Below are 25,542 nucleotides of genomic sequence, written 5' to 3'. Positions count from 1 at the left end.
ATGTCCTTTCTTTGTTCACAACAAACTCCCACCCTTTTCCTTGTACACTAACTGGCCACAGGGCTAGGGAGAGGGCTCAGTTGGCATCATGCTTGCCTGTGAGTCTGAAGCCCTTAGTTTGCATCCCAGAACCCCAGTAAAAAGCCAGGCATAGTGCTGGGGAGGCAGAGACAGGTGGGTCCCGGGGCTCACTGGCCAGCCAGCCTAGTCTACATGGTGAGCTCTGAGCCAGTGAGAGACCCTGTGTCCGAAAACAAGATGAATGGCTCCTGAGAAATGACAGTTCAGGTTGATTCTAGCCTCTGCATGTGTGTACACATGGGCTCCCACATGCGCACACAGGTACACAAACCATAGTAAGTTTTGAAAAACAACTGGCTGTAGAGCCACAGGCATCCCTGGGCATCCCTGCCCAGGTGCTGCGGCCACCAGTCACTCACCAGGGCGATGCTGATTGCGTCCTCATATTCCTTGGTGAGGACGCTCACCACGGCTGAGCCCAGCAGCAGCAGGATCAGGGGGTTCCTGAACTGGAAGATGAACAAAAGGGCAGATCTGATTTCACAAAGGCCAGCACAGGCTCCTACCTGCAGCTGATGGGCAGCTCAGACCTTCATGTGAGCCTGGGCTTCCATCCTCCCTACAGTGGTTAAGGGTTTGGGAAGAGGGACTGTTCAATCTGGTATTCCCCTTCTGTAGGAAGTCCACTGTTGACAGCCTTCTGGGCTGCTCCTGACACTGCGCCATCCAGGCCTGACCCTGACTCTGAGTTCTTTTTCTTGCCTGGCCACACCTCATCCCCTCAAGAGTTTCCTTGGAATACCCAGTGGATGCCCATCCTGGCTGCCATCACCAAGCGCTCCTCTCTTGCCACAACAGATGCCCAACCCTGTGTGCTACAATCATGCTGCTCCTGTGATAATCTCTGGCGATTCTAGTGATGTTCCTCTTAGGTAGACCTCTAGCCCCCACATGTGTACATGTGTCAGATAGGGTCAGATGCCCCAGAAATTTCTTCAAGAACTTCCTATTTCTGCTGTCTGTCACCCCTAATATCATGATGGCTCATGTTGCAGAGAATCAAAAAGAAGTATAAACACAGAAACAAGATCAAAGAGCAGGACCAAGGAGACCAGGGAGAGTCCTGAGGGATCAACAGGCATGCCTGACCTCTGAGCTTCTCAATGGCCGAGGTGAAAGAGGAAATATGGCTCAGTGCATGGGTCCCACAGCTTGAGAGAAGGGTTAGGGTTAGGGTTAGGGTTAGGGTTAGGGTTAGGGTTAGGGTTAGGGTTAGGGTTAGGGTTAGTATGCGTCGGTGTGACATGTGAAGGGATGAACCCCAGCCTTACCCCTAGAGCTGCCATGTGTTTATTCTCTGTGGAAGGATCCAGTGGGTTGGGGTGGCTCAGTGGCAGCCCAGAGTTGGCTCTAGCAAGTCTCAACTCTTCAACATCGGGAGGCACAAAGACATTTTGCTTTTGGGTTATGGTTTGCCTTTGATTCTACCAACCCACCCCTACTTGACAGTTGGGAGGTGACTGTCCTGATGCCACAGACCCTGCTTGTCCTGGATGCAGCAGTCTGTTCATGCCCCAGCATAGGGTCTAGTGGTATGGTGTGGTGGACAAGAACTCAGAAATCTGTTTTTTCCTGCCTGTCTCCACCACTGACTCACACACAACCTGGAGCCATCTCTGACTTCTCACAGCCTCTGTTTCCCAGGGTGCAGACGTGCTGTCTTGCTTTTTCTCCTCTCCACTTCCCTCACTCCCTCCCCTCTTTCTCTTGTAGTTTGGTTTTTGAGATAGGGGCACTTCAAATTGATTACATGGTCGAGGATGGGCTTGAACTCTTGGTTCTTTTCATGTTCCAAGTGCTGGGGTCACAGGCATTCACACATAACATGCCTGGTTATTTTAATTTTTCTGGGTCAGTGTCTCAATATGTAGCACAGGCTAACCCAGAACTCACAGTGATCCTCTGCCTCTGAGTGCTGGGATTACATGTCTGAGTCTCCAAGCCCAATTGCACCTGGCAATGAGAGTCTCGTGCCCAGGGCTTAATAAGTGTCCACTGGCCATGGAACCAGGCTGATACAGTGATACTTGGTAATGGTGGAAGGGAGAAACGGTGACTATGCAGCTCCAGGGATGGCTCTTGACCTAGCAGGAAGTTTCTCATCCTCCTTGCCAGGGCTACAGAGAAGGGGGATGGGAAGGGAAAGGAATGGGTGGGTCTTCTGGAGAGAATTCTACAGTGGGGTGCTTGCAAGCTCTAGCACTTGGATCTGAGACACATGGAGTGGGGTGGAGTCTCCTGGGGAGGAAAAGGGGCCTACTCCTCTCAAAGCCCAAGAACTACACTTCAAAGTACAGATAGATTCATCCAGAAGGCTGCAGCCTTCTCCCCAAGAGCAATGCCACAGGATACCAATGTTTCCTCTCCAGACCCCACCAGGTTCCACAGACCTTCACAAGCTATTTAAGGGGATCTGACACCCAAAGCAAAGTCAGCCCACCAGTCACAGGAGGAGGCAGATAAGAGGGCTCCCCCACTGCCAAGGGGTTCTGACTAGTGCTGCAGGGAGCCTCCAGTGTGCAAGCAGTCTCCAAGTAGCTTAGGCAGGGCAGAGCTTGGAGGAGGGCCCCAGAAGAAATGAAGACAGGACAGGCACCTAGCAGAAAGCCAATGGGACAGAGCTGTCTGACCTCAGCTGGTCTAAGCCTCCATTCTTAGGCCTTATTGTTCAGGAGCCTCCACTGCCTGAGCAATGGAATTTCAGGAACCTTCTGGGCTTATGAGTCAGTTTTGGTGCTAAACAGCCAATGCAGGGCACTGAGAACTGAGTGATGATCAGGGAGTAAGCCATAAGGTGAGGTGAGGATGCTACCTGAACTGTATGCTTGGTCCTTGAACCAATCAATCAAGAAACCTTTAAATATAGAACCAATCAGAGGGCAGCCTGGTAGTCTACAAACAGGAAGAGAGGAGGTCTGGACTGGAGTGAGAAAGGGAGGGAGATTAACTATCTACCTGGATGCCAGAGATCTCTGACCAGTCACAGCCAAACTTCTAGACCAGAACTGGCAGCCATGGCCATTCCCCTTTCCCTAATGGTGGCTAGACATTTGACTTGTAGACCACCCATCAGCACCAGGCCAGCACCAAGCTCAGCAGCTGAGATAGGCAGGTGCTTAGGTGCAGGCTGCATCACAGCCTACTTCTGGGTGACTTTGGACTCCTGTACCCAAGATGAGTGGGTAAATTTGAAATTCAGAACCACAGGAAAGTGTGCAAATGTGCACACTTGTGTGTGTGTGTGTGTGTGTGTGTGTGTGTATGTGTGTGTGTAGCAAGGGGTCAACCTTGGTTTGTTCCTTGGGTTTGTCCACCTTACTTTTTGAGACAGTGTCTTTTACTAGTCTGGAACTCACCAAGCAGGCTAGTATGGCTGGATCCACCTGTCCCCACTTCTCTGGTACTGGGATTTCAACTGCACACCGCCAAACTCAGCTTTTAAAAAGTAGATTCTAGAAGCAAAACTCAGGTCTTTGTGCTCATTCAGCAAAAACACTCTACTGACTGAGCTGTTTCCCCAGCCCGACAGTAACTTCACTTTTATAATCTCTTGAAGCACACTCTACCCAGGTGTTTCTTCCTTGGCCTTCTGAAATGCTTGTTTGCCAGGGCATCCATGTCTCTCTCTGCTTCCTCTGGCAAAGCTATGTGCCATGCAAAGACTTTGCCAAGCAAAGAGTTCCTGCTTCTCTACCACACTCTCTCCCTTTGCAAATGGCTTTAGGCGGATGATCAAATAAAGTGACACTACTTATTTACTTACCATTCAACATGGCACCTGGCCTGTGGCAAGCATCCCTAGTGCCCATCACTGCTAGTCAAGGTCATGGCTACCTATATCTTTAGTCACCTATGTAGGGTTCCTGCTGGGGGCTCAGAGCATCCAAAATGTCAGGACTGTTTATTGCAAAGCTCATTCACCCCACACCCCAGGTGGGACCTGTCCGAGGACACCCAGGATCAATATTTAAAGAATGACTGCTTGGCCCGCCCTTCCTGGCTAGTACCCCAGCGAATACAGAGAAGGGCGTCCTGCCCCTACCTGATCCAGGTATTTCTTCCACACAGGCTCAACGTTACCAGTGACAAACTCATTCCAGCCATGGACCAACCTGCGCTGGGCCACTGCCATCTCTGACAGGCCACTCTCCAGGTCCACCTAAAAAGAGATATTGGGAGTAGGGTGAGCACACCACCAAGCCCAGCAAGGACCAAAGAAACAAATCACAAGTACTGGGTGAGAGCAATGAGGACTAGGAAAACAGGCTCATCTACGGAGAAGGTATTGGCTCAGAGATACTGGGACAGAGAGGGAGGACAAAGCCTTACTCTTTCCCAATAAGCCCATAGGTCAACCCACAATGGCCTTGAGCCACAGTGTCAGTAAATGGAACTGGAGATGGGAGAGTAGAAAGGCAGAAATAGGGCAGTGGGGGAGATACCTTTAAGCCCAGCACTTGGGAGGCGGAGGCATGTGGAGGCAATTGGAGGCCAGCCTGGTCTACAGAGCAAGTTAAAGGACAGCCATGGCTACACAGAGAAAACCTGCTTTTGTTTTTTGTTTGTTTGTTTGTTTGGTTTTTCGAGACAGGGTTTCTCTGTGTAGCTTTGGAGCCTATCCTGGCACTCGCTCTGGAGACCAGGCTGGCCTCGAACTCACAGAGATCCTCCTGCCTCTGCCTCCCGAGTGCTGGGATTAAAGGTGTGCACCACCAACGCCTGGCCCAAGAAACCCTGTTTTGAAAAAAACCAAAATAAAGAAAGAAAAAAGGAAAAGGAAAAAGGAAAGCATTGGCAGCTAGGGAGATGAGTCAGTCAATGCTTGACATGTAAGCATGAGGACCTAGGTCAGTCCTAGAACCCACTCATAAAAGCTCAGTGTGGTTATGTTGATTGCAATCTCAGCACTGGGGAGAGACAGAAAGGTCCCTGGGGCTCAACAGCCAGCCAGGTGAGGACAATCAGTGAACCTCAGGTCAGGGAGAGAGCCCGTCTCAAAGCATAAGATGTCTAGCCTCTGCATGCTTGCCTGTGCTCTTGTATACACACACACACACACACACACACACACACACACACACACACACACACACACGGAATGGGGAGAGAAGCTTGGATGTAGCTGCTACTTAGCAGCATTTCAAAACATTAAACAAAATTACCACATGACCCAGCCATTCCATTTTGGCTGTACAGGCCAAAGGCATTGAAAGTGGACACATTGAGGCGCTTACAGCTCCACACTGGGTGCAGCATCGGTCTCAACTATCAATGGGAGGAAGCAGTTCATATCTGTTGAGGTGAATGGATAAGCCATGTCATGTAGACACATGACAGGGCTACATAGCTTCAGAAAGAAAAATCATTTTGTTGCTACATTTGTTAATGAGTGGACCTTGAGAGCAGAACTAAGGGGGATAAACCTATCCCTAAGAGAGGGCTATACAGCTCGTACAGGCAGGGTGTAAGCAGAGCTGTGAGGCCTGAAGGAGGGAGGTGGAGGCTGCTGTTCAGTGAGGACAGAGCCCACGTTTGCAAGATGGGCAGAATTCCAGAGATGAATAATGGTGCCATTGGCAAAAAGTGGCAACCGTTCTTAACAAAGCATTCACTTAAAAAGCTAAAAACAACAACAAAAAACAAAACAAAACAAAAAAAAAACCCAAAACCCTGGGCTGGTGACACACACCTATAATCCAAATATTTTGGAGGCTGAGGCAGGAAGACCAGAAGTTCAAGGAGAGATTCAGTTACAGGGTGAGTTTGAGGCAGCCTGGGCTACATGAGACACTGATTCAGACACCAAAACATAAATGGTTAAGACAGCCAGGAATAGTGGGTATACCTGTGACTGCCATACTTGGGAAGCTGAGGCAGGGTTGTGAAGCTCAAAGCTAGCCTGGGTTACATACCAAGATCTTGTCTTAAAACAAACAAACAGCCCAAAACAAAACCCAAACAACAAATCCGAATGACTTATGTTATATATCTTATTACCATCAAATTACATTTTAAAAACAAAACAGGCATTCTTTGGGAGATTGGAGTGGCTGAATTAACTGTATCATATGCCCCATGACAGATGCTAGCACAGGCCTTCAGTGTTAACAAAATCATTAGGCATAGCCAATTTGTGTCAGTCATCATGTCAGGGAGCTTTGTGCTCATTTGGAACTTAGTGAGAATGCTTCACAGGGCTTCCGGGGTGAGAGGGAAGCTAGGGTGGATGCCAGGTGTTTTCAGTAGGAAAGGACGGCTGAGCTCATTTTCTAGCTGGAGAAAAAGACCTTCTTCCCCTTCTCACCAAGAAGCAGGACTGAGATGGACTCTTAGGTCATTCTTAAGACCTGTCATGGTACCATGTGCCCTTTCCCTGCTGGACTTCCTTTTCCAAAAGCAAGATGAGCTATGAGTATGTACATACCCATGTTCACACATGTGCACACATATACCCCTATACCCATGCAGACACGCACATGCCCACGTGACATATATATGCTGCATGCATACACATGTACATGTACACATATGTATATGCACATGCCTACAACGCACCTAGGCACACATAGCTCACATGCATACTCATGTAAACACATGCATGTGCACACATATGTACACACATACACCCCAACATCCACGTACATACACATATATCCATGTAATAATATATGCATGCACACACATGTCTGTATACACATACACATGCATACATGTGCACATGAACATGCATACAACATACCAGCGCACACATACCCACACACATATGTACATGTACACACATGCATGCACATACACACACACACACACACATAATAAATTCTGCTGGTGTTCTGAGTAACATAAACTAATGGTATAATGCTGGTTCCATCCTGTGGCCCCAGAGGGCAAACTCCTAGGCCAGGGCTGGCTTTTCTCCTGTGATGCTCACAAATTCTAATTCTCTCAGGCACTCATGAGAGTTTGATGTCCATAATTGGCATCTCCATGTTATAAAAAATGGAAAGTGAGAGGCAGGCACGGCGAAAAGTTTGAGCCATGAAGACAAAAACCTGAAGAAGCCTGGGTCATGTGGCTTCCTAAGCATGCTGGTCACTCACTCACTCCAATTCTCATCGCTTTGCCTGCCAAAGGAACCATGGGTGGAAGATGCTTGGCCTCTAGCAGGGACCACAGGGACTGTCTCTAGGGACAGCAGCACTGCTGAGATTCTGTGTGGAAATCCGAGCCATTCTACATTAACAGCTTCGTGGTACTTTCTCTTAATCCACAAACTACCTCACAATGCGATGGATCATCTCATGAATGTGACAGAAGTTAGAATTCCGCTAAATACTTCTGGATGTGTCTATGAGGGCATTTCCAGAGCGGTTTTATTGAGATGAGACCCATCCCATGAGTGGGGTGGGGGCTAACTGAACACCAATATGCGTCTCTCTCTGCTTCCATACTGCAGATGCAGGTGACAACTGCCTCATGCTCCTGTCACCAGGACTTTCCTGCTATGACAGACTGCACCTTGAACTAGAAGCCAGAAAGACCCTCCCTTAAGTGGCATTTGAGCAGCACTGTTATCAAGACAAGAAGAAAAGTAATAAACACAGATACAAACACAATTCTTACAAGGAAGGCACTGGCCAAATCCTCTTTGCTGCATTTACACGCTTCCCTGGGTGGCAGAGCCGTGACACTCTTTTCTCTTTCGATGGCTTTCAGCTCGCACTGGTCATCAATCTGTGGAGAGAGCAGTGTGGCTGGTGAGCACGGGACATTTCACCGTGAGGTCTCTGGTTAAAGCAGGACACACATGTGTACATACCCGAGGTATGCACGCCTACTCATTCACACGATCCTCGTCCACATCTTGAGACAGATGGCATCAGTCCCCAAGCTCACTCACCAACCACCCACATTGGTTTTTTTTCAGTGTGAAATCTACGGAAACGGTCATGTGTCCAGCACCCTCTGACTGTGCTTTCTCGCCATGCTAGTGACAGTATGCAAGGTTCCTCACTGCTCTCTGCACAGGGTCATGCATAGGTTCTGCTCCTATCCCTCCTGCTAGGGACATTCAGGGCTTCTTTATAGTCATCGGCCATTATAGACACATCTGTTTAGAAATAACCTTTTTCTTTTATTATTACTATAGTCTAGTGTGTATATATAGTATGTGTGTGGTGTATGTGGTGCATGTATGTGATGTGTGTATTATGCACATATATGTGGCCAATACTTTGTATTTTCTATCATTGCATTCACTCCTTTTTTTTTTTTTTTTTTTGAGTCAGGATCTCACTGAACCTTGAACTCACCTATTGTCTAGACTGGCTGGTGAGCTCTGAGGCTCCACTTGGTTCAAAATGCACACCTGTGCCCTGGGTTGGGTTACAGTTGTATTGCAGATGTGTGCCACCACACTCATGTCTATGTGAACACTGGGGATCTGAACTCAGGTCCTCATGTTTGTGTATCAAAGCACTTTGACATCTGAGTGACCTGTCCGGTTGCACGAAACAAACTTCTTTAATAGGATTAGGCTGACAGATCAGGGTGCTGGTTTACATGTTCAAAACCTGGACCCTCCCTCACTGTGGCAAACTGTAAAGAATGCCTCCTGTGGCGATCTGTGGTATCACACTCTAGTTCTGTGAGGTTTTGTAAATAATTCAAGGAAAGGGGTGGAGGCCACTGTTAGGTCCTAGAGGCCTGAGGACCTTTGCCTAGAGCCCCAGGCAATCGAACACCCGGGGGCCTGGGACATTGTGACAACAGAGGGATCTGAGCGCCAGGACACATCAAGACATCTGCAATGCTCTTCTCAGAATTCTGACATTGGGACATGATAGCATCTTTTCCTTCTCAAGCCATCACCAGGAACTGGGAAGGCGGAAGGGAGACAGGTGCTAACAACTTCCTTTAGCTGAGATGGAGTCCAAGTTCCTCTTCCCTTCTCACCAACACAACACCTCAAATGCAAGTTAGCTCCCAGTGGCCCATTTGTCCATAGGAACCGCCAAACACGTCCACCTCGTGGGATTCTGCTCCTGATGCCAATAATCAGAGTATGGCAGTGAGGACATGGCTCCTCGCCAGGTTCTGTGGTTCCCCAAATGTCCCCACACCAATAATGAGCTCACTGCAAATGCAACACTGGACCATTAGGCTCTAGTCTCCATCCAGCCCTCACTCCCTCATTCTTGCTCCCTATGCATTGGAGACTGCCCTGGGTGTGAATACACCTGCATCTCTACCTCTGGTTATACCTCTCACTTTACAAAATCAGTGTCCTGTGACACTGAAACCTGTCTCTTTCTCTCTCCTTCCCTCTCTCCTTCCCTCTCTCTATCCCTCCCTCTCTCTGGCTTGGAGACACTCAAATCCTGGCTGCTTTTGGGATACGCCCATCTTTCTTGGCCTGGCTTTGGTGACTGGCCCACCCACTGCAGTCTTTGCAGCCACAGCCTCGTATTCTTTGAGGGTTAATTTAACCTCTGTGGATTTCATACAATAGAGTCCCATACTAGTTGACTCCCCTGCCTCTTTGCCTCCTCTGTGACCCCAGAGCACTGTTTGTCTGCAGCAAACAGCCTGCTGCTCCCATGTGGGTCCCTGAGGCAACAGTCCAGGACACTAGGCTTCTCAGAGAAGCTTCCCCAGCAGCAGGCTCAGGCTGGAACTGAGCCTAACAGAGACCTACAAAGGACAAATGTGATCTCCCATGGATGACAGGCTCAAAAGACAGCCTGGAGCTCAGGGCAGAGGGAGCATTTTGGCAGCACGGTGCAGCCTCCCTGCCTCCCTGTCTGTCCAGTGCAGGGGGGAGGTCCTATCCATGTCACCAGGATCCCAGGATCTCTATCCTGTTCTAGGGGCTGGTATCACAGGAATTCCTCCTACATACTTGTTAAAACAGACCCCTGCCTCAGTTTCTTCCTCTGAGTAGTAGGACATGGCACAGAAGGACATTGCAGAACTGCAATAGGCTCTTGAGGAAAAGGAGAAGGAAGACCTGCATTTCAGGGCATCAAGAAACCCCAAACAGACACACGGGGGAGGGCCTAGGCTCTGCTCCACATGATATGACAGACTTTGAAGATCCCCCATGGAAGGACTCACCCACCCTGGGGAGCAGAAAGGGGATGGGATAGGGGGCCGGTGGGGAGCAGGGAAGGAGGGGAGAGAGAGGGAACTGGGATTGACATGTAAAACAAGATTGTTTCTAATTTAAATAAGCAAAGCAAAACAAAACAAACAAAAAGGAAACCCCAAACATAGGTGATGAAGGGACAGCAGGGTTCCTTTCAGAAACTAGGGTCCTTAAGACAGTGCCAGGCTTAGCTCAGAGGCCCAGGCCCTCTGACACCGCAATGAGTGTGGTCAGGATTCCTCTGCATATGTGTGAACCAGCTCTGCCAGAGACTCACATCCACTAAGAAAACATTAGTCAAACTGGGTATGGTGGCATACATCTGCCATCTCAGCATGTGGGAGGCTGAGGCAGGAGGATTGCTGAGAATTTAAGGCTAGTGTGAGTGACACAGCAAGGTCCTGTTTTTAAAAATTAACAACGAGGCACTGCCTTGATGGAGACACTGAACTCTGTGATGGAAATGGAGGGGTCCCAACCTGAGGACAGCAGGTGGCCTCCCTGAGCTGAGAGAGGCAGGGAAGAAGCCCCTCCCCCCAACCTACAAAAGGAGCTGCCCTGGTCAGACTGCCTTCTACCTGTGAGACCCAGAATGGACTCTGTTCTCCAACCACCAGAGAACACATGGGTGTGGCTTGTAGTGATGGAAGTGTGTGGTGTTAAAGTAACAGTGGTACCCTAATTTTGTCATCACCTGCTTGCTGAGCTCCAGACTCCAGCCCCTCCCTGTATCCAGACACACGGGCCTGCTGGCCCACACATAGGCCCCCACACTTCTCCACCGGCCTCATGGGAGAGGGGCTGTCACAGTCCAACTTATACAGGAATGTCAGCACAGTACACACAAAACAGAAGGTGCTCCACCATGCTGGGGAAGGGAGAGAAGGTGAGAACTAGAAAGGGAGGGCTCCAGTGGCCAGAACAGTTGCGTGCACAGCCAGGAAGACAGCCAAGAGGCACAGGAACAGGCAGGGAGTGTCATTCACAACGCAGGGTGCCCCTTATGGTGGCACCACCCTCTTCCCCATAGAGGCCAACACCTGCGCTGTGGCCTCTGCAGCAGGTACAAGTCTACCCTAACAATGCTTCCTTGGCTTGCTCCTTTATTCTCTGAATGCGAGAACCCTGCCCGCTGCCTGGGAGACCACAGTTCCTGAGCTATGCCAAGAAGTTACGCAAGCACCTTCACTTAAATCAACAAATATGAACACAAGACAAAGACGAAGCCATCCAAGTGCAAGAGGAAGCAAAGGCCTGCCTTTTCTTAGGATGGCAGAGTGAGAAAGGACTTTCTAAGTACAAGATAAAACTAAGATAAGAAGTAGACTCAAGCCTCAAGTAGAAAGGGGACTGGGCTGGGTAACCCACAGTGCGAGCACCGTGAGTAGAGTCCAAAGATAAAACTGCTGCAGAACCTCAGACAAAGAATTTACCAAAAGAATGTGGGTCTCTGGCCTATGAAAGGGGAAGGTGATGGCCCACTGTTTTGTTTTTGTCTTTTGTGAAAACTGGGAAAGGAGTAAGAATGCAAGCCCCATGATAAAGCCAAGGACATCCACATACTGGAACTGGTGCTGGGGAGAGCTCTCTACTCACATACAACTGTGGGGCATCAACAGGACAGTCCCCACTGCAGAGCATGTGGCATCACTCAAGTTGGAAATGCTCTGCTTACTTCTTGTTCAGAGGCCCTTCTTACAGAGGGTCCTCTCAGAGACATGCCTCACAGTTCTGTTCATAATGGTTCTGTGTTAGCGTCAACCCACACACTCATTATAAGCTGGCTGGCTAACCACAAGACCACTGTAATGTGTGGCGCAAAGCTGCCCCTGAAAGGAAACCCAGTGACCTCCTGAGTTCCTTGAAGGGAGACGTTAACTGTATATTGATGTACCTACCATAGTCATGTGTGTAAGCCATGCACAGCTGTATGGAGACTCACATGTGTGCATGCCTGAGTGAGCACCACCCAGAACAAGGACAGAACTCACAGCTCTCAGAATCTGCCTACCACTGGGCCCTCTCTCGTGCAACACCTTCTAGAAAAGATGAAACATATCGACCGCTTTGCACATGGATCTGCTCTGCCTGCTTCACAAACCCATAAAGTGTCACACCTAGGGACCCCAGTCCTCCTGTTATCTTTGTGAGAGTGGCTGTTTCTCTACCAGTGATGGCGGGTCACTCTGCTGCTGTGTGGGACCATGGACATTTCATCCCATCACCATATAGCAACCCAGTATCATGATTTACTAGCTGATTGCAAGAGTTAGCATGTTGGCTGTGTCCTGTTTAGGCTGTTATATCATACAGGGCATTGTTAGTTCCCAGAGCAGGCATTTAGATATAAAGGACACTTCCACAGAATCTGATCCAATAGTGGTACCATTAACAAGAGATAGAAAAGGAAAATTAGAGGTGTGGGCCGCTGTGCAAAAGGTGGCCCATGTAAAACATAGAGAAAAGAGGATAGAAGATACATTTCTGGAAGAATCCAGCAGACAGTAGGAACTCACCTAGCCTTTGGGTTTGGAAACCTGGTAACTGAAAGCAGGGACAATGGGAAGCAGTTTTGTGAGTCTTGAGTTACAAGTAAGAGTTACTGATTCAAAGTGGGGGAAGCCAGTCCTGGCTGGCCTGGGGACAGGGATGGAGAGAGGGATAATGGCTTTCCTAGGAAGAAATGCCTAGTGGCCATAAGACCTTGCTTACTAGGGAAAGGGCTCAAGATGAAAAGCCTCTGGTTTCCTCCAGCAGAGGGAGGCCAGAGGGAATGCTGCAGGGTAAAGAATCTATGGTGGCCATCCAGGGGGAGCAGAAAGGATATGTGATAGGTAGGGTTTCAGTTGGGGGGGGGTGGTAGGGGAGGAGGGGAGGGAGAGGGAACTGGGATTGTCATGTAAAATAATCTTGTTTTTAAATCAAATAAAAAAAACTGCAGGAAAAAAAAAAGAATCTATGGTGGAGTCTCAGATGCTATACACCTGAGAGGCAGGTCACCTGGCATAGCTTAAGTGCAGTAGAGAAAGGAGGGAGCAGATGGTTATAAGTGAGCTCAGTGGGGCCCACCCAGTACTTTTTAGTATCAAAGAAAACTTTCTCAATGCAACAACCCAGGCAGCTGTGAATATAGGCAGGCCAGCCGCTTGCTCAGAATTCAAATTCTGGTTCCCTACCTGCTTATTGGGCCTCCCTCAGCAAAGCCTATGACTTTCGTAAATCATGGTGTGTTGTCCTGTGACATGAACTTAACAAGAACACACAGCCAAGACTGCAGAGAAAATATCTGAAGCCTTGGGTCAAGTGGGGCAGCGAGTTCTTTCCTGGGCTGCAATGGTACCTATAGTGTTTGTGTGCATGTGTTTGCATGTGTGCATGTATACTCATGTGTGTGAGAGAGTATGCACATGTATGTAAGTGTGAGTGTGTGCATGTGTGTATAAGGCCTAAGGGAGCAGCCAGCTCTCAGCAAGACAGACCATGACCCACTCTCACTATGTGTGTTATTCAAGAGGAACAGCATAGTCAGGGACAAGAGGACACAGCTGGGCTGAGTGGAAGCCAATATAATTAGGAACCAACAAGGGGAGGAGTCTGCTCACACATAGAGAGATTATATGACTCATAAATAGCCTGATAACCATGGTGACTGGTGTTCTCAGGGAAGTACTCAGCAAGCAGACATGGACTGTTAGGGATTTATTGGATTGGGGGATGTACAACGTATATGTGCACAGACACAAAACTGAATACAGACTAACAGTGTATGCATCCACACACCCCTCCTCCCACTAGCAAAGACAAATATAGCGATAGATTTTTGTTATTGTTATTGTTTCTGGACACAGTAGCCCAATGCACATCCAGGAGCCAAGAGCCAGGAGCCAGAGCTGCTTTCCTGGCTGGGGAGAGATGGTGGGAGGTTAAGTGTAGAATTCTTCCTATCTCAGCAGCATCAGCTGATTCTGGGGAAGGCTGGGAGGGCACGGAGGCCTTAGGAAGGGTTTCTCCTAAGGCAAATCTGGGCAGCAGAGCAAGCTGAAATGAATGCGGACAAGGACAGACATTAACAGAAACAAACAGGAATGTGTGCGTTCACACTGGTATGAATGACTTAAGGGCTGGGGAGGAGAGGACGCTTTCCCTAGTGTGGGCAGCTAGGAAGTGGCTGAATAGTGGGATTAGGAAATAACTCAGTGACGCCTTAAGTCAGAGAAGCATCGCCCATGCAAGATGAATTAAGAGAGTGACACATTAGTTACAGCTGAGGATAGGAGCTGCCACCACCAGCAATGGGACAGATAGCATCACAAGGACGCTGGGGACATGGTTCAGTTGGTAAAGGGCTAGCTACATAACCATGAGGATCTGAGTTCAGTGCCCCCAACATCCATGTAAAAGCCAGACAGGGCAGTACATGTCTGTGATCCCAGTGCTGGGGAAGCAGAGGCAATCTAACTGAATCAGCAAGCTCCAAGTTCAATGAGGAACTGAAAAAGTGAAGTGGAGGGTGGAGGGAAACACCCAACATCAAGCTACCAAATACCACCTCAGGCTCTTGACACAGTGCATAGGGTAGAACTTATCACCATGCCCTCCATGAGATCCCTCGGGAGAAAGGAGCCAATGTCTACCTGAGGAAACACCAGACCAACTCACGTTGGGGAAACAGTCCATGAAGTTATGAGTTTGGAATCCTTAATGACTCTAGGCACTTCAAAGACCAGGGAAACCCAAGGAACCATTACATAAACAAAGGACAGGGAATGTATAATCTACGAGGTTCCAGACCTGGGTGAGTTCACGTACCACATGAATGTGCCTGTGGATGAGTGGTGGTGGTAAGTGGACTGTGAGGACTTCCCTGTAATTAGGAATGAATGTCTTCAAATGTTTAGGGGCAATGGGTCACCATGTAATCTGTGCCCAAATAGGGGTGGCAAGCATGAAGGTAAGGTAGTCAGCAGGGCCACGTATTAACTCTAAGGGCCTGGTGGAGGACCTTCAGTGTCTGTTTCATGGTCTCCTAATAGTCCCTGTTGTAGCTGCAGACCCAGCTTGCATTCCCTGAGCCCTGCACAGCTGTCAATTCTGTATGCCCCAGCTCCCAAGTCTAACCAAAGGCTAGGTTGGCTGATGATGTGCAGTGACCACTTTGTTGAAGGGGAAAGTGGTGTCCCAGGATCAAAAGACCTCAAGGCCACAGTAGGCAGGTTTTGAGTGAGGACTGAGCCTACCTTTCTGTTGGGCAGTGGGCCCCCAGTCTACCTTCCCACCTCTCAGACAGAACTGGGCCTCCATCTCACCCATGCATTCTGGGTTCAGTTGTGCAAGGTGGGTCTCCTTAGGACCTGCTGTGGCCTGTGCAGCAGGAAATGGCCTAGCCCCAGATGATAGGGAAAGGGCTCCAGGAAGTACCACACCTGTATTCCTGGAAGCAGAGTCACACTCTGGCTTCAAGTTCTGCCTGCCTGTCTTGAAGCCACTTCTGTGGGCCTCACTTCTGGAGACCAGTGGATCAGCAGGGCTAGCCTGATTCCTCTAGCCCTGGGAAAAACCTTCCCGGCTCTTTCTGCAAAGCCAAGGGCCTCCCTATGGGCAGTATCTGACCCTGAACCTCAGTGATGCGAGGTCTCTGGCCCCTGGTCTTGGGAGCATTTGGCCCAGATCCCTGGCTGTAGCAGTGCTGGACTGCTGAGATCACCTGGCCAGGAGGAGACAGGAAGCATGATTGGATTACTCACTTGATAGTCAGTCCAAGTACCTGAGGCTATTTGCATAAAAAACGTTTTGAAAGAGCCTGTTTCAATAGCCCAAGAGATTAACCAGCAACACAGAGAAGTGAAATTTAGAAGACAGAGGACTAGCCTCCAACTCCCAGGCAGGCTGTCTTACTCTAGACAAGCTCCTGACATTTTGGAACCTCTGGCTATTGTGGGGATTTTTCTCTAAGGGTTCAAAATGGAAAAAGGAAAACCAGCTAGGTTTGGGGCAATGTGTGCCTAGCTACTAATGCTACAGGACTCAGGGGAGGTGGGGGAGGCCAGGGGTGGTGCAACTGGGATGGCTCTCTGTAGGTGGAAAAAAGGTACAGTCAGAGTCATGTAGTAATACTGTCCTGTAACTAAAGAGGAACAATGAGGGCTGGGGAGATGGCCTTCCAGCTGTGAGGACCCAAGTTCAGTTTCCAGAAACCACAAGGTTGGAGGCAGAGACAGATGGATCACTCTCTGGCCGACCAGTCTTGCCTAATTGGCAATTTTCATGCCAGTGGGAGAGAAAAATGGTGTCTGAGGAATGAACTTGAGTTTGTGTCCTGACCATCACACAGGTGCCTGCACCTGCAAAAACACGAACTGCCCACAGGTGGCGCCCTCAACGCTCATTCCTTATTTAATATTTCATCACTATTTAATGATTTAAATATTTAATCCTATATTTAATCACTCTTCCTCAGGAGGCACCTCTGATGTACATAGTTTATCCCGTTGTACAGAGGGTAGATTCAGGCATAGGAACAAGTTCTCACAGGACCAGGTGTAGCCCCAGAGTCTATAGCAAAGCAGCCAAGGTATCTTGTAACACAGCCCACAGCTTTAGAGCAGTCCAGAGAAAGAACCAGAGTGCCCCTGCATGTCACAGCCTAGCTGTCACACAGTGACAAACTAGCAGTGCCTGGGAGAAAAATAGGACCAAAATGTGTAGTGGGAGTGAGGTGTGGCCCTGTGCCCATTGAGATTTGTTGTTGGTTCATGACGGGGAAAAAATACAGCTATACAAAGGGAAAAAATGAGGACAGCTGTACAAAGGGGGGACATGGAAAGAAAAAGAAGGAGCAGAGAGTCACATTCAGTCCCAGGAGGTTCCAAGACAATAATGATGGACACGGGCAGAGAAGTCAGGACACTGACATTTCACTATATTGATACTTGGAGACGGATTGGGGACAGCTGTGAGAAGTCTTCAGAAGCCAGAGGAAGAGTGACTCAGAGGGGCATTAGCCCACAGGGCTTCCTGGGGAGCAGGCACCTCCCAAATCAAGGAGGAACACTGGCTTAATTTCCCAGGAATCTGCCCCCTTGGCCAGGCTGTGGGCTCTATGGCCTGTGTGACATGTGACCCAGGAGTGTGTCAGTCAAATGCTAATCTAGTTCTCCCTGCCCCACCCTTTCCTCCAGAGTGTGTCTGTGTCACAGCAGAAGCACCAGGCTTTGTCTGTCTGTCTGTCAGGCTCTGCCCTCCCTCATGGGACCTACCTCAAGATACTGCATAGTAGGACAGGCAGTCTGCTGACTCTCTCACCCCAGAGAGGAGGTACAGGAGGGTGATGTCTAACCAATGAGAAACTGATCCATTGAGTGGGTCTCATGGCTGAGGGAGCACTAGAGCCACCAAGTCCAGCAGAGCCAGAGTGCCAGGGTTGTCGTAGGTGCCAGTGTCTGAGATCTGGGGCACTTTTCACATGCCCCCAGGGTTGCTCGGAGTCAGTGCAGCATCTTGGGTCATTCCATTTACTCTCCATGGGTGCTGAGGGTATGCAAGGCCCATGCAGACTCTGCTTATGCTGCCTAAATGCTATGAGGAGGTAGGAAGGGGGCAAAGGAAGAATCCAGAAACCTGGGAATTAACCTGACTTTCCTTGATTCTTATGACAAGCGTCTCCTTACACAGTAGTGATATACCAGATGAGGCAGCATCCTTTGTCATACATCAAGAAGGGGCTCCAGGTACTACAGCTGGAGGTCCAGGTCAGGGGTGGTCTCAGATCAGTACTCCTTCCCCCAATACCCACGAAACTCCCACATTTGATTTGTCAGGAAGCAAAGACTTATGAATCCTGGGGAATACATTCTTCTTGTGGGTGATGGACAGACCACCCAGGCCACATTCTCATACTCAAGAGAGATCATGTGCTACACTGACCTTGCTTCTGGAAGTTTTCAGAATCACAAGTCCTAGGCATGGTCTGCACTTGATTGTGCTTTGCTGGGCTCTCTTCCTTTTAGTAGGTCAGCAGAAAGCTCTGGAAGGGCCCTTGCAGTGGCACAGTTTCTGCCTAGATATGGGGACAGATGGGGGCTTAACCTAAGTTTAAGTGTACCCTGCAGCCTCCATGGAAGGCAATGATTTTCTCATGTGGGCTTCAGCTCTTGGAAGGACAATGACTTTTTTGTTGTTTTTCTGTTTTTTGTTTTGGTTTTGTTTTGTTTTGTTTTGTTTTTGAGACAGGGTTTCTCTGTGTAACATCCCCGGGTGTCCTGGAACTAGCTCTGTAGATCAGGCTGGCCTGGAACTCACAGAGAGCTGCCTGCCATCACTGCCCAGCAGGACAATGACTCTTCCAGAGAGTCTTCCATAGGGAACTTGGAGCTATGTGCTGCATCCCCTCCCATGGCCACCACCACCCTAGCCTTGGGATATGACTTCTCTATAGGCAGGGCTTACTGAGATGAAGCAAGGTCACTAAAGGTGGTTCATCAGGTTGGAGTTCTTAGGTGCAGAGGACACAAGACACCTCAGAGGATGATCAGGACAGGGTGGGGGAGATGGTGCTCTCTGGCTCAGGAGGAGCCAGCCGCCATTACCTCCATCCCAGGTCTCTAGTATGAGCCATAGCAAGCTGCGGAAAAACAGCACCTCCTCCGGGGGAGGGCTGGCCTACCCCAGAGCATCTGCACCATGAACAACACTGTTAGACCCCCACCCCAGATGGGTACTGTAGATAGGAAGCAGGCAAGGGGCCAGAGAAAGACTCCAACCCTCTAGCTGTGGAGGCCATAGTGGCCACAGGCCCCACTGAATGGTGCTGTGCTCCCTGTTGTCACTCCCAGTGTTGAACAGGTCAGAAGCCCTACAATGGGATGGGTGGGATGGCTCAGTGAGTAAAGATCCTTGTTGTCCAGCCTGAGGATCTGAGTTTAGGCCTGGACCCAGATGGTAGAAGGAGAAAACTGACTCCCACAAGTTGTCCTGACCTCCACATACACAGAAATAATATATAAATGTAATAAATAAATAAAATAATAATAATAATAATAATAATAATAATAATAATAATAATATAGCACAGGAGCTGCCAGTGCAGCCTGAGGCAGCACAGGCCACTATTGTGCTTCAGTATTAGTCTTCCCCTTCCTCTCAGTACAGACCACTACTGTGCTTTGGTGTTAACCTTCCCCTTCCTCTCTAGCGGGAACCCAAGTGATGTCCCACTTTCTGGTTTCCTGGGTGTGAGATGACAGGTGCACAGAAATCCCAGCTCTTAAGGGATGGGAGAAGAAGTGGTACCTGGAGCTTACTGCTACATGCTAGTCATCTTGATTTATTTCAAGTTTGTGCCACACAGAAGTCTAAGGTGACGAAGACACATATGCTTAGCTTGGGGCTGGGTGGCTCTGCTCATGCAGGGTTCCACTTGCCATCACCCACCATTCCAGTGGCTGTGACCACACTCCCTCTGGGGTCTCTGCATGTGCCATGTAGTTACATATAAGATACAATACTAAGAAGCAGTCAAAACCCTTGGCAAGGCCATTGCCATGGCTTAGTGAGTAAAGGAGCCTGCTAATCCCCAGGTCCCACATGGTAAGAAAACTAAAAGTTGTCCTCTAGCCTTCCTATGTGTGTCATGGCGGGCATGGCCCCTGCTCATTAATCACATGTTTTAAGAAATTGCGGCAGATGAGATGCCTGCATTGCAAGCTTGGAACTCTTGTAAAGATGGAACCAACTCCACAAAGTTGTCCAGTTGTCCTCGGATCTCTATGAGTGTGCTGTGCCCATATATACACAGTAATAAATGAAATCATTTTGTGAACGCCATGACAATGGGAGAGAGGAAAACATTCTCCTCCTTTGTGCATAGGGACCCTGCATTTTTCTCTCATACCTAATCCCAGGAATTAGGCAGCCAGCTCTGCTCTCATACCAACCGCAACTACGTTGAGCTGAGCCCCTCTCCTGAGCCACTCATTCCCACAGTCCCTAAGGTAATGGCCCAAAGTAATCTCTGCCAGGAATCACTGGGAGTGGGGAAGCCTAAGAATAGCAGCCTGTGACACCCAAACCATCCTTCTCCCACTGGCACCTCATGTGACAGGCTGGAGGGTCTGATGGGACCCCCACTCACTTCCACCTCATCCAGTTACTGCAACCCTTAGCTCTTGACTGTGCCATAGTCACTGGTCAAGGCCCAGTCTGTCCCAGTTAGGAGGTCCCTGGCTACACTTCCTGCCAGCTCTCATTTCAATTGGTCATTGTCAGGGCAGAAGGAGATCGCAAACACTTAGGTCCTCTATAAGCCAGGCAGCTATGAGTGTGAGACAAACAAGTTCCTACCCTGGTGGAGGGTAGGAATAGATGACACCCATCCATCTGGTGGATGATCCTGTTCTCACTGAGCATGCTCAGGAGCCCCAATCCCCAGCTCTACACCCCCTTCCCCAAGACACACACCAAACACTTCACTCGTATAGATCCTGGCTTCAGAGCTCAGAGTCCAGGCTTCTTTACCCTTCAGGACAAGGCTTGTGGCATTAGGACTAGACAGGTCCCATGTTGGCATCCTTGGACTGATTCTCCAGGACCTTCAGGTTTCCTGAGAACTTACTAAGTGGAATCTGTTCCAGTGATTGGCCTGATAAGCACAGACCTGGTGGCACCAGTGACAACAGTCCACCACACCTTGTTAACAGGAGAATGGAGACATCCAAGATCTCAGTTGGGGACTCTCAAGTGTAAACTACAGAGGTGAAAGGGGCAGAGAGGGGCAGCCAGCTACAAGCAGGTGACTGACAGGAATCTCATCTTTGTTCACAGCTCCCTGCCTGCCACCAGCAAGGAGCCCGGGAGTGAGTTATTAAACACACCAGACTGAAGTGAAGAAACACCATCTCTACAGTCCAGATGTTCCTTCTCTGCAAGTGGCCAAGCCAGTTCTGCAGCTATTGGTCACAGTCAGCTTGCCTCCAGGTGTCACAGGTCTGAGACTGATCACCTTAAACTAGCAAGCTCCTGCATATTGACATCCTATTCTGCACACGCATGTGGAAATGGCCATTCTTGGCATGAGAGTGCTCAAAAACTCCAAACTCTGAGCCCAGAGATAATAGCATTAAAGGAAACGTCACAAAACTAGGGAATTCTGATCAGATTGTGTGTGTGTGTGTGTGTGTGTGTGTGTGTGTGTGTGTGTGTGTGTCCTTCTTACTTTGAATCACTCCAGCTAAAGAAATTGTCCTTTCTTTTCTGCCTTTTTTTTTGGGGGGGGGGTGTCGGGTAGGTTCTCATGTAGCCCAGGCTTTCCCTGAGCTGTCTATGGAGCCAGGGATGATTTTAATTGTAGATCCTCCTGTTTCCACCTCTGGAATGCTGGAATGACAAGTATTCACCACATCTAGCTGGAAATCTTCCTAGTACTGTAGGAGGGCAGCCTGAGGGATCCCCTAATTACCACCTCTGTCCCCTAGTAGTCACTCAAGCAGTGTCATCCCTCCCCTATGAAGGGGCGGAGCCTAGGCTTCCTCCACAGAATCGCAGGAGTTGTAAGTCCTCATTCTCAGGGTAAGTTTCGGCTCTTCTACATCTGCCTTCAGTCATTCACACTGTGCAGTCTGTCTGCTGTGTAAGAAGCAGCCCCGTGGAAAGGACCACGTGGCCTGTAAACAAGCCTGCCACAGCCCAAGTGCTTAGAAGTGAGTGCTCCAGGTGAGTCCCCAGACGTGCACACCATGTTAGCACCACTTTGTGAGAGACCCTGAGCCAGGGGCACTGCACTAGACAAGCACAAGTACCTGTGGCAAGCCTGGGGACAAAGTGTTATTCAGCCAGTGATGGAGAACGAACCAGGCATGGAACATCATGGGCTGGGTCTTGGTCTTTTCCGGCCCTGTTAAAAGCAGCTTTGAACCTCATACTTCCAAGCCCGTGTCCACAGCTGAGCTGTAAGCCTGTGGCTCCTTTGATTGACTGTCTGAATGTTAGTATGGATTGAAGTCACAACTCAGCGTAAATTGTTGAAGGTGCAATTCTTTTCTCTAACATACCCACATATTGGTGAAATTTGAGGGGTGTGGGTCAACCTCAGGCTAAGAATACTATGTGTAAGTCCTGTGATATGTGGTGGGGGGTAGAAACAAGGGCCATGCATATGCTAGACAAGTGTCAGGTCTTTTTTTTTTTTTTTTTTTTTAATTAATCTGGGAGCTAGAGAGATGGCTCAGTGGTTAAAAGCACTGATCTCTTTTCCAGAGATCCTGGGTTCAATTCCCAGCACCCACATGGCAGCTCACAACTGTCTGTGCCTACAGTTCCAGGGAACCCAGCACCCATGCCAAAACACCAATGCACATAAAACAAAAATAAAATAAACTTTAAAAATTAATCTTTATTTTTTAAATGTAGATGGGTGTTTTGTCTGTGTGTGTGTGTGTGTGTGTGTGTGTGTGTGTGTGTGTGTGTGAGTACCACATGCATGCAGTGACCTCAGAGCTCAGAAGAGTGCATGGACCCCTTGAACTGGAATTACAGATGGCTGTGAGCTGCCATGTGGGTCTGGGAATTGAACCTGGGTCCTTTGGAAGAGCAACCAGTGCTCTTAGCTGAGGAGCCATCTCCTCAGCCTGCCAGTCAGGTCTTAAACATGCAAATGTGTGATTGTTGTCTTCACTGAGTCACTAAAGTCTGGCATGAATATGTGAACAACTGCCAAGTCCTGATTTAAAACCCTTCAAAGGTCCCCACCGCTGTAAGTAGAAAGGTCAGATTCTTTCTGACAAGACTCCTGGGGTCACCTGTGTAGCCTGACCTTCTCAGACCAGCCCCTGTCCTTCCCTCCTCCTGTGGGGAACTCTGCCAAGCTCACTCATCTTTCCACTCCTGTTAATCTCAGACATCACTCCCTCCCAGCTCTCACACTCAACAGTCAAGGTCAACTATGCCCTGCTTCCACCCACCACAATGGATGCCTAAGGGCAGAGAATGCATGCATTTTCCTCAGCGCTGCAGCATACAAAGGTGCTGGAGTCTGAGTTGATTGACAGGCTGCCCACTGCACATGCCCATCTACTGGCACCTGGGCCTCGATCTTGAGAGCCCAGAAGGGTGACAAGGCCAACAGCCAGGATGGCAGGACAAGTGGGAGTCACACCCACCTCAGGAGCATCCTCAAGGGCAGAGCTGGCACCTGGCCTTCCCAGAAACAGGAATTACTAGTCTAATGTTCTCCTACTGTGAAGGACATCAGAGAGAAGCTTTGTCCAGTATCAACACCAAGGAGTCTTTCAAACTCCCTTCTACTGGTCACCCTGGAAACACAGAAAACAAAACAAAACAAAACAAAAAAACAAACAAACAAAGAGCTAGCTTCCCAGGTGGGGTGCTGAACACCTGTATCTTGGCGATGTCCCCATCTCCACATCTCAGCCTCTTGTCTCCTTCCAGTCTCTGGCTTTCTTCTTCAGCACATCTGCCACTTTCCTCACCTCCCACTAACTGGTTTGTGAATACCTTGATCCTCCACACTGGCCAAGACTGTCCAGTCAATACTCAGCAAGAACCAAATGGTGCCAGCCTGGAACCTTGGCACTCTTCTGTCCCCAAATTGCCTTAAAGCTCATCTGGAAGCCAGAGGCCTAGGAGGGGACCCAGTGAGTTCTCAGGACTGTTTCCTCTTGCGTTTGTGTGTGCTGTGAAGTCCACAGCACTTGGGACACAGCACATACCAAGTGCTCATAAAGCCAAGTCAGGAAAATTGCAGAAGTGACCCCAGAGTGAACAAGAACAAGACTTCCTTTCCAAAGTCTCTTGATTGGGGACAGGGTTCCAAGCCTCATGGGATGCCGTGTCTCCTCTGGTCATCCCTCACTTCATTCCCAGGGACTGGTTTTTAGTGTGGTTGTTTGGTTTCTTGTGGTACTGAGGAGGGAAGTCAGGGCCTTACACACTGATCCACTGCCAGGTTCCACTGTCCCAAGACCTGACTATGCACCTTTATTGTGTACCTTGTGTTTTGTAAGGCCAGCTTTGCAGACAGCACATCTGCAAGAACTGGCCTTTGCTGAGATTTGCCAGGACCACCGACCTCCCCATGAGTCTACAGTGCTGGTTACCACATGCCTGGGCTCCCTCACTGTCAGTGTGCTGCAGAGAACAGGATCAGGTGGGGAACACGCCTGCAGACAGGTTGCCTTTGAACACCTCAGGGGAATGAAGCCCACCTGGCTTAGAGCATCTGCATATGGTTCACACCAAATCCACACCTGCACAGTCTTAGACACCCTGATGACAACCAGCTACACGTGTGCAAAACATCAAAAGATGGAGAGGCAAAAATAGAAAAAGGTGGAAGGAAGCCATCTGTGTCAACAAACACATGCTAAACCCCTGCTAACAACACATTACAAACATGTAAGGACACACTTGGCATCAGCAAAGGATTACAGTACACCACTAACCCACGAAGCTGCAGGCAAACATGGATAGTTTTGAGTCCTACAGTTCACAGCCCTAACACCAGAATTCTTACATTGACACTGACCGGTTGTAAATAAGTGCATAAATGTTTAAGAGCCATACCATCAAATGTTTTGACTGTGGCATTATTTGGGAAGAAATAAAATTGAAATGTTACAAAACATTTTCTGTGGTTACAAAATTTAACGTGGACTCCCTCTCCCCCACCACACGAAAAGACCATATTGGTGTGTGTGGGGGGGGGTTGTTTCCCAGGGGCAAGCATGGGTGTTCTGGGCGTGCCATGGGCTTCCACTCTCAGACCTCACCAACCCACGGGCTGTACTCCCACTGTCCCATCAGAGGTACAGAGCAACTTTATGGTTGTTGGTCCTGGAGAGAAACTCCTGGTACTACAGTCCTGAAGGGCTGTCCTAGAGGGTTCCCTGGAGGTTCAAAGTCATCCTACGCTCAGCTCAGAGTGGATTTTTCTTTTTCTGTCTTTTTTTTTTTTTTTGAGTTTGAGACAGGGTCTCTCTACACAGCCCTAGCTGTCCTGGAACTCACTATGTAGACCAGGTTGGTCTCAAACTTAGAGATGCACCTGCCCCTGCCTGCCAAATGCTGGGATTAAAGGCTTGTGCCTCCATGCCTGGCTTGGAACAGCTTTTAAAAACCACACGGATGTAGAGGAAATGAAGCTGGTAGCCCTACTGGGCCGCTTCAGATTTCACTATTAAACTTGGGCAAGATTTTGTGTGGCCTTTTGTTTTTTTTTTTTGATCCCCACCAGGACCCAATTCCCCTCAATTCCCGCAGCTTTTGAAAGTCCATACAACTGCCTGTGTGTGCAGAGGCATGTAAAT

At 49.0% G+C, this 25,542-nt stretch overlaps 1 protein-coding gene across 1 annotated transcript in view; it reads right to left on the bottom strand.

Annotated features, from left to right (window-relative positions):
- Positions 1–25,542, bottom strand: part of Atp2c2 (ATPase secretory pathway Ca2+ transporting 2) — a 58,477-nt gene that overhangs the window by 32,538 nt on the left and 397 nt on the right. Inside the window, exons 2-4 of the mRNA XM_027410751.2 lie at positions 7,702–7,812; positions 4,124–4,240; positions 441–530 (exon numbers count right to left, since the gene is read on the bottom strand). Coding sequence (XP_027266552.1) covers positions 441–530; positions 4,124–4,240; positions 7,702–7,812 — 318 coding nt within the window. The remainder of the gene's footprint in view (positions 1–440; positions 531–4,123; positions 4,241–7,701; positions 7,813–25,542) is intronic.

Source organism: Cricetulus griseus, chromosome 3, assembly GCF_003668045.3.
Source record: "Cricetulus griseus strain 17A/GY chromosome 3, alternate assembly CriGri-PICRH-1.0, whole genome shotgun sequence".
NCBI lineage: Eukaryota > Metazoa > Chordata > Mammalia > Rodentia > Cricetidae > Cricetulus > Cricetulus griseus.
This window is presented reverse-complemented; position numbering and strand designations above follow the sequence as displayed.